The 15,725-nt window shown below is 42.9% G+C and overlaps 1 protein-coding gene across 1 annotated transcript in view; it reads right to left on the minus strand.

Moving 5' to 3' along the window:
- LOC107597073 (dynein heavy chain 2, axonemal-like) overlaps nucleotides 1-15,725 on the minus strand; it is a 156,265-nt gene that overhangs the window by 62,147 nt on the left and 78,393 nt on the right. The window contains exons 37-39 of the mRNA XM_016287985.1: nucleotides 14,517-14,669; nucleotides 13,729-13,854; nucleotides 11,952-12,170 (exon numbers count right to left, since the gene is read on the minus strand). Coding sequence (XP_016143471.1) covers nucleotides 11,952-12,170; nucleotides 13,729-13,854; nucleotides 14,517-14,669 — 498 coding nt within the window. The remainder of the gene's footprint in view (nucleotides 1-11,951; nucleotides 12,171-13,728; nucleotides 13,855-14,516; nucleotides 14,670-15,725) is intronic.

Below are 15,725 nucleotides of genomic sequence, written 5' to 3' on the forward strand. Positions count from 1 at the left end.
GGGGGGGTTGAGTCAGATATGAAAGAGTGAGGAGACAGGCATCGAGAGATGGAGAGACAGAAGCAAGGAGGGAAAGAGAAAGGGAGGATGCAAATAGAAATGTCAGCTTGAGTCACAGAGAGAGCAGAGAACCAGATGGACCCCCAAAACGTAAAGAATTGCACACACTAGGCAGAAAGTATCTAGAGACGTTAACCAACAGAGATTTAGAATCACACACACTCATATGCTAACACCAGGACACCAAACCCACACAGACAGTCACCACAGGTACCCAAACCCACAGAGAATTAGACAGTGACAGGGACAGGGGTGAAAACATTGGAGGGAGAGAGCGAGAATTTGGCTATGTTCAGAATGGAACACTACATTACTACTTACTGAATCCTACACTGTATGTAGTGTACTCTTACTACAATTTTAAAAATAGTATATAAAAAGTTTATGGAATAAGTTCGGAATAGAATACTAGTGTAGTCCTTACTGCATACTGGACAGTATACTTACTAAAAATGAGAAACATAATGCAGTATTTCAGAATATGTTTGGAAAGGAAAATATATATTATGCAATAGTATCATACATTGTTGTCACTTGTCACATGACTTTAAGTGAGTGCAATACCGTGATCATCAAATCAGCATATTAGAATGATTTCTGAAGGATCATGTGACACTGAAGACTGATGAAATTTCAGCTTTGCGTGACAGAAATAAATTATATTTTGAAGTATATTAAAATAGAACATCATTATTTTTAATTGTAATAATATTTTACAATTTACAGTTTTTTCCCCTTATTTTTCATCAAATGCAGCCTTCGTGAGCATAACAGACTTCTTAAAAAAACATAAAAAATCTTACTGTTCTCAAACTTTTGAACAGCAGTATATATAATCACAGGACTAAAATATAAAAATTTTACAATATATTACATTTTAAAATACATTAAAATAGAAAAAAATATTTTAAATTGATCTATAAATTATATTTATTTTTATTTTATATCAAATAAATCCAGCCTTGGTTTATAGCAAAGAAAAATTTAAGAACCTTTCAAGAAATCTTACCGACCCCCAAATTTTTAATGGTAGTATACAGTATATAATAAACACACACATTTGTAATATGTTAGGTGATAACTGGAAGCCACTTTTTCAGTGTTATGTGACAACAATAAATTCTTCTTCTTTTTAAAAAAATCTGATTTAGTTTTTCCCCCCACCTTTTTATATAGCGCTTCATACAATACAGATTGTTTCAAAGCAGCTTTACAGGGGTAAACAGGAAAATAAAGATTCAGTGATGACACATTAATTCTGCTGTAAAAAAATAATAATAATTGTTTAGCTGTTCTCAATATTTTGTAATTGGTAATGTGCTATTCTCAATACTAAAATAAATAAATATTCTGTCACCTGACCTCATTATGTTAAATGTTTAATTTAGCAAGTAAGTGTTCCCCATTTCTAGTCCCAGCAGAGGTTAGTTCCAACTCTAATTAAACCCACCTGAATAAACTAATCAAGGTCTTTAGGGTTCCTTGAAAATTGCAGCCAGGTGTGTTGGAACACGGCTGGAACTAAACTCTAAAAAAAACAGTAAGAGTAGTATACTATTCCTAACATGTTAGAGTGCAGTACAAAAGGGGGAAATTTGGATGACATCTAAACAGAGAAACAAGAGACTTTGACAACATCAACAAAGCATAAAAACAGTCTGTCAGACCTCACCTGCATCTCTCTCTCGCGCACACAGGAACATCATTAAAGAAGGAAAACCTGAGAAACACATATGCCCCCCCACCCCTACCCCTTCTATTTTTACCCACATCAGGATGAGACACGTGAAAAGGGTTACAAAGAATGAAGGAAATGAGGAAAAACAACAGAAGCGAAAACAAAAAAGATCAGAACAAACATGAACGCTAAACACACGGTTTTAGACATGAGGAGTCTCAGCCGACTGGGTGAAAAGACGACTGTGTTAAAAGCACAGCGTGGAGTGGCGCTCCTTTAGCCGCAGCCAAACCAACTGTGAAAAGAAAGAGATCATAAGCTGTGGCAATTAGTGCTAGCTGCCGTCTTGACTACGCCATTATTTTCAAAACACCCACGAGTGAGCCGAGAGTCTGTCAGGGGGGCTTTTAATGAGTGCTAAGTCCTTGTTGCCACATGTTCTCTAAACAGCGAAGAGTGTTTAAGGGAAACACTGTTGTCTTGGTGGTAAATGTATCGGGTGCTGAATAAGCGTGGCCGCTGACGGCGGTTAATTTTCATGGTAATGAGGGATAGAAGATTGGCGTAGCCTTTTAGGCTCTAGAACAGCTGCTGCAAAGACACTTGATTCAGAAGCAGGCTCTTTGCCCTTAAAACTACTCATGAATGAAAACACTAGTTACATATGTAACTGTGGTTCTGTGAATTCCGGATGACCGCCAGAGGCGGTGCTTAAGCACTAGTGGATTATCCCAGCGCCAGCTCGATAGGTTGAGATAATATACCAAAAAAGTCAAGTGGTGACGTAGGCTGAGCCTCGAGTATAACAGACACACTAGCTCAGCCTTCAGTCTCGATATGCCTTTCTCGCGCATTCCGAGTGACAAATAACTCTGGTGGGGGAAGCGGTGCTTAAGCCCCAGTGGATGACTCCTACCAACATAGTCATGAGGAATGCCACTCACCTGAAAAAAAAAGTTCAAGGTTGCTCCTGAAGAACTGCTGAACTTACAGCATGAGGGGCAGCAACGTTGAGCTTGTAGAAGTGGGCAAAAGTACATGGCCCAAGTAGCAGCAGCACAGATATCTGCTACAGAGACTCCTCTGAAAGCAGTCCAAGATGTAGACACAGCCCTAGTGGAATGACAAGAGATACCCTCTGGCAAAGGTTTTTTGGGCCTTCTTGTATGCCAAAGAGATAACCTCAACAATCCAATTTTTGACAATCTCTGCTTTGAAACAGCAGTCCCATTCCTTGCACCACCATAACAAACAAAAAGCTGATCTGTGCTCCTAAAATGAACGGTAGCAGTCACATATTCCTTCAGGGCTCACACAGGACACAAAGGGTGATCCCCTAAATGTTCTGATTGTGTTGCTGACTGAAAAGCCGCTAAACTGATTGACTGATTTATAAACTGTGGAAGCAGAACTTTAGGTAGATAAGAAGGATTTGGTCTGAGCACAACACCAGAATCATCTGGTAACCAACGCATACATAACTCACTAACGGACAACGCATGTAACTCACTTGCACGCTTAGCAGATGCAATTGCCAACAAAAAAGCAGTCTGCGAAGGCTCAAATGGTGGCAGACAGACAAAATCAAGAACAAGTTGCAAATCCCATCAAGAAAAATGGGGTTACGAGCTGGTCTCAGCCATCATTGGTAGCAGTCACATATTCCTTCAGGGCTCACACAGGACACAAAGGGTGATCCCCTAAATGTTCTGATTGTGTTGCTGATTGAAAAGCCGCTAAATTGATTGACTGATTTATAAACTGTGGAAGCAGAACTTTAGGTAGATAAGAAGGATTTGGTCTGAGCACAACACCAGAATCATCTGGTAACCAACGCATACATAACTCACTAACGGACAACGCATGTAACTCACTTGCACGCTTAGCAGATGCAATTGCCAACAAAAAAGCAGTCTGCGAAGGCTCAAATGGTGGCAGACAGACAAAATCAAGAACAAGTTGCAAATCCCATCAAGAAAAATGGGGTTACGAGCTGGTCTCAGCCATCATTGCACCCTTCAAAAAACTGCACACGAGATTATGAGAACCAAGAGAAGAACCATTAACACCATTAACCGGAACATCATGCGCACAAATGGCCGCAACAACCAACAGTGGGGAAAATATTTATTTGATCCCCTGCTGATTTTGTAAGTTTGCCCACTTACAAAGAAATAAAGGGTCTGTAATTTTTATGGTAGATTTATTTTAATTTATAGAGACAGAATACCAACCAAAAAAATCCAGAAAAAACACATTATATAAATGTTAGAAATTGATTTGCATTTCAGTGAGTAAAATAAGTATTTGATTCCCAAGCAAAACATGACTTAGTACTAGGTGCAGGAACCCTTGTTTGCAAGCACAGAGGTAAGACGTTTTTTGTAGTTGGTCACCAGGTTTGGACACATCTCAGGAGAGATTTGGATCCACTCCTCTTTACAGATCCTCTCTAAATCCTTAAGGTTTCTTGGCTGTCGTATGGCAACTCGAAGTTTCAGCTCCCTCCACAGATTTTCTATAGGATTGATGTCTGGAGACTGGCTAGGCCACTCCATGACCTTAATGTGCTTCTTCTTGAGCCACTCCTTTGTTGCCTTGGCGGTATGTTTCGGGTCATTGTCATGCTGGAAGACCCATCCATGACCCATCGTCAGTGTTCTGGCTGAGGGAAGGAGGTTTTCGTCCAAGATTTTACAGTACATGGCCCCGTCCATTTGCCCCTCAATGCGGTGAAGTTATCAGGTACCCTTTGCAGAAAAACAGCCCCAAAGCATAATGTTTCCACCTCCGTGCTTGATTGTAGGGATGGTGTTCTTGGGGTCATAGTCAGCATTTCTCTCCCTCCAAACACGGCGAGTCGAGTTAATGCAAAAGAGCTACATTTTGGTCTCATCTGACCACAGCACTTTCTCCCAAGCCTTCTCTAAATCATTTAGATGTTAATTAGCAAACTTTAAACGGGCCTGTGCATGTGCCTTCTTGAGCAGGGGGACATTGCGGGTGCTGCAGGATTTCAGTCCAGTGTGTTACCAATGTTTTGCTTGGTGACTGTGGTCCCAACTGTCTTAAAATCATTAACAAGCTCCTCCCGTGTAGTTTGGGGCTGATCCCTCACCTTTCTCATTATCATCCTTAGCCCATGAGGTAAGATCTTGCACGGAGCTCCAGACCAAGGCCGATTGTTGGTTGTTTTGTATTTCTTCCATTTCTGAATAACCGCACCAACAGTTGTCTCTTTCTCACCAAGCTTCTTGCTGATGGTCTTGTAGCCCATTCAAGCCTTGTGCAGATCTACAATCTTGTCTCTGACATCCTTTGACAGCTCTTTGGTCTTGTCACTGTATACTTTCAGCGTGGAGGCTGCTTTGCCTGAATCCAAAAGATTCTGTAAAAAAATAAGAACTCCAGGAGCTTCACAGCGTACAGGATCTAACCCACGCTCCACTCACCATGACGAGAAAATCCTCCAACGAGCTGCATAGAGCTGACGTGTGGATGCAGCTCTAGCACTATACTTCTAGCACTATTATGGTATGAACAATGGCGGGCTGACAATCTGTTAAGAGACAGTTAGCCCCAGAGGCCAAACCCAAAGCTGCAGACGGGCCGGATCCGGATGCCAGACAGCGCCGTTCATCTGTGACAACAGATCCTTCCGAAACGGAAGCTGCCATGGCCTGCCCACCAACAGAGACAGAAGCATGGGGAACCAAGGCCTGGCTGGCCATCGAGGTGCTGCAGCAACACTCTGTGGTTGCACAGAGATATTCTGTGTAATGTGTCCCACAGAAGCAGAAGAGGAGGAAAAGCATAAAGCAGACAGTTTGGCCACTCGTGAGACCTGCCCCAACGGGCTGGATGTCTCTGTTCTTGCAAACCACAAGTGACAGTGGGTGTTCGCCACTCTTGACAGAGCATCTGCTATCTGATTGCTCGATCCCGGGAAGTGAACTGCCCTCAATGATGCTAGTCGAGGAAGAGACCAAGTGAGCATCTTGTGGGTGAGATGCAGGGACTTGAGAGACTTTAGCCTCGTTCAGACTGTCAGCCCAAATCCGATTTTGTGCATATCCAGATGGAATCTGATTTGAATAAATGACTGTCCACACAGTGTATCGCAACTGTTCAAATCCGATGTGTGTGTCCATAAGCGCTTTTTCGTTTTACTGAATGTGCCTTGATTACTATGGCGATGCCGTTGCACAGCAATACAGTTTGTAATACAGATATTGTCTTACGACATGACAACATGTTGTCGTCGTGCTGGATTATTATTATTATTATGGATTTCGTCTTCTGCAGGAAGCTAGAATGTGCGACTTTATTCCGTACTGCCATCTCCGCTGGTTTCAACACTCAAAGAGGTGAGTATACTAGCAGTATATTGTCTTTTTCTGCTTGACTTACAGTTTGCAACAACACAAGCTTGTTTCTGCAAATATATTTATTATGTTTTCTACAAAAACATCTGACGTGTTTATGTTTTATGTGGCGTGAGAACGTGAAAAAGCTATGCTAAATCCGATCTGAGTGGTCAGACTGAAATGGATTTCCAGGAATGCTATTTGAATAGGATTCCAAACCACATACGAATGTAGCTTGAAATGGATTTGCACAAATCGGATTTCATGTAGTTCGTTGCCATTCAAACTATCTAAATATGATCGGATTTCAATCGGATTTGGGCTGACAGTCTGAACAAGGCTTTTGTTCCACCTTGATGGTTCAGGTGAAACACTGCCGAGGTGTTGTCGGACCGAATGAGAACATGATGGCCTGACAGAACTGGCAAGAAATGCTGCAGGGCTAGGAAAACCGCACGCAATTCCAGAAGATTGATGTGGTCTCTGGACCGAGCTGGAGACCACCGGCCACAAACGCCCCTGTGATTCCATGATGCCCCCCACCTAAGGAGGGAAGCATCGGTCGTGACGATCTCTCGACGAGAAGGAATGACCCCTAGGGGAACACCTGACATCAGAAACTCCCGGCGATTCCACGGTGTCAATGCCTGGACACAACTGCGCGAGACAACAATCAGCCTTACAGGGGTCAACCGCAAACTGTTGTTCCACCAATGCAGCCTGAGGTGGAGCAAACCGAGTGGAATCACAAAAGTGGCAGCGGTCAGCATCCCCAAGATTTGTAACGGCGTCTTGTGCGGCAAGCTTGCACCCAGGTGGAAACAGGCAAGGAGCTGCAGAATACTGCCCACTCGAGCATGTGAGAGGGTGGCAGGCATTACACGGGAGTCCAGTGTCATTCCAATGTAAGTTATTGTTTGCACTGGATTCAGACAGCTCTTTGCCTCGTTGACTGCAAGACGCAGCTGCTGCACATGCTCCAAATGCAGCCTGGTGTCGCGGACAGCTTGTTGTTTCATGGGTGAACACAGCAGCCAGTCGTCTAGGTAAGGCAGGATTCGCATCCCTCTGGACCATAGTGGATGTAGAGCTGCAGTCATGACAATCAATTGGAACTTGAAAGTAAGCATCTTTTTTTAAAATCGATGCTTGTGAATCAATCTTCCCTTTTTACTGACCGAAGAACGTCGGCTGCACGTAACATCTGAAAGAGAAAAGTTTTCAGGAACACGTTTAGATGTCTCAAGTTTAAAACGGGACGAAAACCACCATCCTTCTTTGAAACGAGGAAGAAAGTTGAATAAAAACCTTTCCTTTGAAAGTGGGGATGAACTCTTTTTATGGCTCCCTTCTCTAGCAGCGAACACATTTCTTGAGAGAGAGCTTCTGAACAGACCAGATCCGCTATTACTGTAGGGACAATCCTTGAAAATTTTGCGGGCTGGCAGAGTATACCCCCTGCTCATTGTAATCCAAACCCAAGGATCTACTGTCATCTCCCTCCAGTACTGCAGGTGTAGACTTGAAAAATGATCGACCACTGGCCCAGTGCCTTCAAGCTTTGTGGGTGCAACTTTTAACAGCAGTGGGGGGAGGGGGGGCACTAACGTGGACCCCCTGGCGAGTGCTGCTGATGTGGTCGAAAACCTTGAGTGTCAGTAGCATGGGGCCTCTGTAACCCGAGGCTGTGGTGTAGAACGCTGACGGAATCATTGCTCTGGTGTTGCAAAACGATGTTGAGCCTGAATGCCCGGCACCTTAAAAACAGAAGTGCGCTGAGTCAACTGACTAGTGGTCAACTGACAAGTGGCCTCAGACAATTTCCTCTTTTCCAGAAGCTCTGGGACACTGGGTCCAACAGGTGACCAGGAACAATTGGGAGGTCTCATAGTGTCTTTTTACAATCCTCTGGCAGTTTCGCCTGGGCGGGCCACACTTGTCGGTGAGCTGTCAGAAGCATGGCTGTAAGACTACCCAGTTCACGGGTGACACGGCCCATAGTTCCGTCCAGGGCCTGTAAGTTCTCGTCCGCTCTGACGTCTAAGGCTTACAATGCTGCTGGACAGGCCGCTTCCTCCCTGCATGCCATGGCCCTCCTGCAAGTCCACAAGGCCAAAGCGTTGAAGCAGTTGCATGAGGGTGGTGCTGACCCAGGTGTGCTGCAGGAACTGCGCACGGTGACGGACCTCACGCTTAGGGCGACGAAAGTCATGGCGCGGGCCCTGGGTCAGACGATGTCTACATTGGTGGTCCAGGAGTGCCACCTATGGCTGACCTTGGCGGATATGAGAGAGACCGAAAAGCATCGCTTCCTGGACTCCCCGATCTCCCAGGCCGGCCTATTCGGCGAAGCGGTGGAGGGCTTTGCCCAACAGTTCCCCGCCGCGCAGAAGCAGACGGAGGCGTTTCGACACATCACATGTACCTGAGGTTACATTCCGTCGCCACAGTTGCTGTACCACCGCTGTACGGTCAGGGCGCGTAGTCTCGGCTCCTCAGCAAAAAACTGATGTGCGTTTGCACGCACTCTCCTTTTATACCCGCGCTGCGGGGCGGGGTGCACGTGGCGAAACACGCACGCCAACTGTCATTGGCTTGTTTAGTTAACACTCAAAGGTGATTGGACTCTCGGGCGAGATCCTAATTTGTCAGTCACGACTGACGTAACGTCTCCATTCCCTCCTTCAGGGAACGAGGGTTACACAAGTAACCTAGACGTTTCATTTATTCTTACAATACCCTTATGATTTTTTGCTCAGAAATTCTGTGTTGTGTATTTAATTTTTTTAAGGCATAAAACATTAATTTAATCTATCTTTTAAGTAATGAAAATTAAACAAATTAAATTTTTTGGAAAATAAAGGTAATTTAATATTACAAATATTAAAAATTAAAAGAAATATTGTATGCGTATTCCTTAAAAATAAGGTTTTAATAATTTTAGTAGTAGTAGCAGCAGCCTGTTATGTACATTGTACTCAGAATCTTATGTTTCTGTTTGTTTTTGTTCCGCCACTGGCTACCCAGCCAATGGTACCCAAAACTTCAATAAAAGAGCAGTTTCCTTTGCCTACGGGTCCCAAGAGGGCGAGGATGGCGGTGCACGAGACCCAGTCTCCACACGGCCATCCCCCTCTCCCTTTGCTAATGGGCAGCAGGGTTCGGTTCAAGGACGCTATGCCTCCTCACGAGCCCCCTGCCCAGCGTGGCGAAACACGCACGCCAACTGTCATTGGCTTGTTTAGTTAACACTCAAAGTTGATTGGGCTCTCGGGCGAGATCCTAATTTGTCAGTCACGACTGACGTAACGTCTCCATTCCCTCCTTCAGGGAACGAGGGTTACACAAGTAACCTAGACGTTTCATTTATTCTTACAATACCCTTATGATTTTTTGCTCAGAAATTCTGTGTTGTGTATTTAATTTTTTTAAGGCATAAAACATTAATTTAATCTATCTTTTAAGTAATGAAAATTAAACAAATTAAATTTTTTGGAAAATAAAGGTAATTTAATATTACAAATATTAAAAATTAAAAGAAATATTGTATGCGTATTCCTTAAAAATAAGGTTTTAATAATTTTAGTAGTAGTAGCAGCAGCCTGTTATGTACATTGTACTCAAAAATAGTAATATATTTCTGCCTCAAGTTAAACCAAACTTTTATTTTGATGGGTTGCCGTGAATACCTTTACATTTCTTTGAGTGTATGACATGATTATAGTTTTAATCAAATGAAACAGTCAAATGCTCATGACGTGACTCTCAGAGCAGTTCTGGAGATGTTGTTCATGTATTTATGTCCTCATTAGTTAGACGGCAGAGGTTAATATCACCGGAAGCGTTACGAGCGTTTCAATACGAGTACTACACAAAACCACGTGTCTGCGCCATTCATTAACAGAGACAGGCAGAATTCATATTTAAATATTAATCGTTTTGTGGCTTAATATTTACAAATAATAGTGGGTGTGGGCTCACTTGTGTGTGTGTGTGTGTGTGTGTGTGTGTATGTGTGTGCGTGCGCATCAGGCGGAACTCCACTGTGCGTGATACAGAGAGCGCGACCAGAGACCGAAATGACATGCCGTCGTGTAAATAAGATAAATAACATAAGGCTATTGGTCAGACCCCACCCTGGGACGCACGGCCTCCCGGTTTGGGTGCCTGTGTTCCACCTCGCTGCCCCACTGCGGGTACGTCAGTGGTTTCCCTGGTCCCGCTGGTTCGGTCGCTGGGGGCCTGGCTAGAGCTCCCCAGGGCGTCTCGCTGGCTCATGAGAACCATCAGACTCGGCTACGCGATTCAATTCGCCTGGCGCCCTCCCAAGTTCAGGGGCATTCGGTTCACCTCTGTGCCGGACAAGGATGCTCCTGTCTTGCATGCAGAGATCGCGGTCCTGCTAGCGAAGGACGCGATACAGCCGGTCCCTCCAGCTGAGATGAGGTTGGGTTTCTACAGCCCGTACTTCATCGTACCCAAGAAAGGCGGTGGGTTACGACCGATCCTGGACCTGCGAGATGTTGTTCATGTATTTATGTCCTCATTAGTTAGACGGCAGAGGTTAATATCACCGGAAGCGTTACGAGCGTTTCAATACGAGTACTACACAAAACCACGTGTCTGCGCCATTCATTAACAGAGACAGGCAGAATTCATATTTAAATATTAATCGTTTTGTGGCTTAATATTTACAAATAATAGTGGGTGTGGGCTCACTTGTGTGTGTGTGTGTGTGTGTGTGTGTGTATGTGTGTGCGTGCGCATCAGGCGGAACTCCACTGTGCGTGATACAGAGAGCGCGACCAGAGACCGAAATGACATGCCGTCGTGTAAATAAGATAAATAACATAAGGCTATTGTGAATCCAGTAGCAATAGAACCGTGAGCCATGGCCACTGCAATAACAGGGAAAAAGCAATGAGATACAAAAATACACACTTGACAACTGGCCGTCGGATTGCACCGAGAAGCACAACGTATCACAAACTGCCTGGAAAATAGCAGGGAATAACTGATCTATCAGCATTGAAAAAACACTAGCCACCGGATAGTCCCAAGAAGCACTTGGTGTTTCACAAAATCCTTATTTAGAGATAAGGTTAGCGGGGAACCGTCAACATATAAGCGTGGGCGAAACACAGCCTCCGGATAGCACAGAGAAGCACAAGGCGTTTCACAGAATCCGATAAAGTGATAATAGCAGGGGACAGTCAATGTACCAACACGGGAAAAACACTAGCCACTGGATAGCACCGAGCGGCACAAAGTGTTTCACAGAATTTAATGTAAAAGAACAAAAAACTCTACAAAGTCAGCGGGGAACCGTCAGTAAATTGATCGGGAACACTAGCCACCGGATAGTACCGAGAAGCACCAAGCATTATCGATATATCAACAATAAATTCAATAAAGCAAAAAAAAAAACCTCACCAAAAACTCCTAATAGCTCGCTGTCACAGCTTGCGAGGACGATAATTTGCTGCTCTTGTAAGCTGCTCTTGTAAGCTGCACTTGACAGCGCGAAAATTGATCGAAGAACGACCTATCACAGACAAGCGAGAAAGTGAAAGAGGCAGAGGGCTGAGCTAGTGTGTCTATTATACATGAGGCTCAGCCTACGTCACATGACTTTTTTGGTATATTATCTCGACCTATCGAGCTGGCGCTGCGATAATCCACTAGTGCTTAAGCATCGCCTCTGGTGGTCAGGAGGAATGAAACAGAACAACTAATTTGATAAAGCTAACGGGGCGGCTTTAGACAACATGAAAAATAAGACTGCAAGCTGTTGATCCAGAGAAATGATGGAGAGACAGAGGTTGAGATAAAGGAGAAGGTCTTACACGTATGATGTTGAATTCCGGTTCTCCCTTGCGGTGCAGGGTGCTGAGCGCGTTTTGAAGGGTTCTCCATGTGACTGTCTTTCCGCTGCCTGTCTTCCCCACGATCATCGAGGAGTGTCTGGAGTTTTTGGTCTCGTACAGTTGAATTACCTTGGTCACGGTGAAGGGGGTCACCTGGAGACCATTCTGTCGAAGTTCTGCCTCTATAGCTTCTTTCAGCTAGAGATAAATGGAAAAAAAAATTTGTAAGTTCTTATCACCAAATATGTGCTAATTGCTTCATAACATTGCATAAACTCTTTCTAAGTTGGAAAAAACATCCCTTCGGTGGAGGTGAATCCCACTGAAGCACTAAAGACAAATGAACTGGCAAGAGGTGGGCGCCATCTTAATAAAAACACCCGTTGATACTGCACCCCTGAGTGAAGTCGCAAAAACCAGAACTGCTCCAGGGGCACTAAAGCAGCCATGCTAAACTCTCAGGTTAATTTAATCTCCCTCTCTAAGTTCTCTTTCGACTCGTTAAACAGATGGAGAGGAGGAATAAAGAGAACGGCTCTGAGGCGTTTGTGCTGGAGTAAGGTGGAGATGAAGATGCAGGACGGGTAATATAAAACAGCAATAAAAACACTGTATGATGTGCATGAGTGGAGGCAGAAAGGGAGAAATACAGTACTACTTTTTGTCTATGTGTGTGTGTCACACTCTGCCTCCAATTTTGTCCTTGTCGCATTTGATTGCGGAAGAAGCAGGAAGCAGCTGTGCAGACATTCTGAGGCATCTGCCTTATTTCTCCAAACCTTTTTTGCAAAAACCATAAACTCTTCCACAGAAAGAACAGTGTTCTCTTAGACAGTGTGTACGGTATTCAGCAGAACAGGTTTAAACACGCCATAATTCATGTGACTTTTAGAATATTTTGCCTTTTTTAAAACATTTTTTTTTTTTTACAAAGTAAACTGTGTATTTGGACAATGCGTTAATCACAGCAGTCAAAACAACAGAAGGCAGTAGTTTAGTAAGAGGTTTAGCCAAGTTTTGAAGTTCTTGAAGATGGTTATCAAGTATTTTGAGAATCATATATCAAATATACCTCATAAAAGTTTTGGCTTTCCATTATTCTCTACTTCTTTCCTACAGTTACAGTACAGTTTGTACTTGAAGAGAAATCCCTGAAAGCCTTGGAGTCAACCACTGCTCTACAACCAGCCAACAGACCAGGATGACCAGTATGGGAGACCAGCTAATACAAATAAACCTACCTAGACTGGGAAGCAGGGAGTGTGGAGAAACTATAAGCAAGCCATTTCTAGGTGGACTTCTTGAGTTAGTTATTGGCACAGAAATTACACACTGCCCTTTAAAAGGCACAAAGTTAAACAGGGACCTCTATAACTCTCCAGCTCACAGATCAGGCTGTCTTGGCTTTAAAGCAGCAACCATTGCGGTGCTTGTCAGGATATTTATCCACTAAGCTCCCCCTAACACCTTTGCATTGGCCTTTATCTGTATTAAAGAAGTGGACTGTGTGAATTGTGTACAGACAGGGCAGGAAAATATCCTCAGGCTTTAATGGATCTTTTGAAAGGTGTTTCAGTGAGAGAGAGCCTGTGTGCGAGCTGTTCTCTGAAAAAAATAGGATGGGTGTAATCAAAAACACACAAAAATATGCTTTTAGGGGTTTTAGTCAGAGCACACATTCATACACAAATACACAGAGACTTTCAGTTGCTTTATGAGTCCATTATGAGGCCAGATGCACAGTGGGAAAGGCTACCTTTCCGTAGTCGATAGTGGGTGTCTCCACGGCAGGGAAAAGATCCTGGATGATCCCATTAAACAGTGGCAGATCGATGGAGGATAGTTTAGCGATGTTCATGTCCTTCATAGACATCAGCAGGATCTGAGGTCAAAGGGTAAGAAGAAAAAAATATTATATTAAATTAGCTCAGCGCAGGAGTACATCTTCAAAGCTAAGCCAGGCCAGCTTCACTTGACCAAATGTCAACCTTAATTTATGGGCACGAAACTGCAAAACGAGCCTCAGATACATCTAAAATCCCTTCTTGCTCTTCGGCTATCAAAAGCAGTAGCCTTACTGCTTCCGAATGACATTTATTTTAACAAGCGTACCTTACACATACTGTATATGTGAACCTTTAAATAAACATGGGGTACCTTTTGCATGGGTGATGATATTCAGGTAAAAGAGAGAGAGAGAGAGAGAGAGACAGAGAGTGGTGAGATAAGCACACATGAGGTTTATGAGTCCTTTTCAACTTCCCTTTTAAGGTTTTGTCCCCTTTGATACATTTTTTATCATAGCCAGAGAGGAGCACGTTTTAGTGACATGTCCCTGTCATCATTAGCACATTCTTCACACACACACACACACACACACACACACACACACACACACTCAACACACTAAACACACTGAACACACTAAACACACACAAAAACTGTCTGTTTTACTGAGTAGACACTGGAATGTATACAGGTGAAGCAGGCATCTGAGAGAAATGTTTTTGGATTTATTGGATGCTGCAGGTCTGTGTGTCTCACCTCTTCATCGACAATGTCAGGGCGAGCTCTGCGTTTTTTTCCAGCATAGCGAAGCAGAGAGGTGAGAGCCCTCAAGCCAAAGTCATAGTGGTCCTGTTTAGACAACTGCTGTACCGCCAAAGAATACAGAGTGAAGACCTTCTTAGCCAGCACCTGAGAGAGAGAGCAAGAGACAAAAAGTGTAATATAATGTCTCTTTGAACAAAATGCAATTAGAATATAATGAAAACAGATAGCATGAAACTGCATTCACAACCCATTAATATTCTCAAAGTGAAAATTAATAAACAGGGAAGAAAAAAGAAATTAGGATGAGAGCTAATTTTGTTTGTTGAGAATTGGTTTGATTGTGAAAAGTTTCACAGTAAGACCAGAAGCATGCGGTAAGAAAGTAATAGTGTCTAAAAGGTTTTCAGTTCCTGATGACATTAACATTAAAGAAATTTCTTATGGGAATAAGAAAATGAATGATGTGACCTTGAACTCCCACAGCTACTAGAAACCATGAAAAGAGATACAGCAATACATCTGACAGTAATACAGTAATATGTCAGGCAGACAGGTAGAGAAAAACATGAGAGGGAGTGAGAGGGGTGTAAACGAACAAATTCAATAACCTTTATTGCATCATTTTTTAATCTACGAAGAAACAGAAGCCAAGAAATCAGAAAAAGTCAGAGACTGCAAGACCTCAACAAAACCACAATCAGCATGTTTTGTATTGTATGCCATTGTTTTACAGCAGGGGTTTTTGGGAGTTTTTTGAGGTAACTGGTATGGGTTTGTGAGTTGATGAAAAGCTAATAATTAATTGAAAAAACTAAACAAAAATAAATCATTTTAAAATCAAATCAAATAAAAATAAACTTACTTATTAAAAAAAACATGAAAATATTTTATTTCTTTACCTGCATGTCATGTGACCATTAGCTGTCATCAGAGAACCATTATTAAATTATTGAAATATTAACTACTATTTAACTATTAAGTAGTAAAACTATATTTACTATTAAGTAAATATTTTAGGTCAAAAGAATTTGGTTGTCAAAAAGGTTTTAGGAAACCCTGTTTTACAGCAAATGTGTGATAGTGAGTTCAATTATAGCCATTAAAATTCCAGCAAATGTAAAAAACAAAAAATAAATAAAAAAGGGCAACAGAAAACTGTTGGCTGGTCCAGTAAAAATCTGAACATGATTTTGCCAGGAC

Source organism: Sinocyclocheilus grahami, unplaced genomic scaffold (genome assembly GCF_001515645.1).
Source record: "Sinocyclocheilus grahami isolate Dianchi unplaced genomic scaffold, SAMN03320097.WGS_v1.1 scaffold227.1, whole genome shotgun sequence".
NCBI lineage: Eukaryota > Metazoa > Chordata > Actinopteri > Cypriniformes > Cyprinidae > Sinocyclocheilus > Sinocyclocheilus grahami.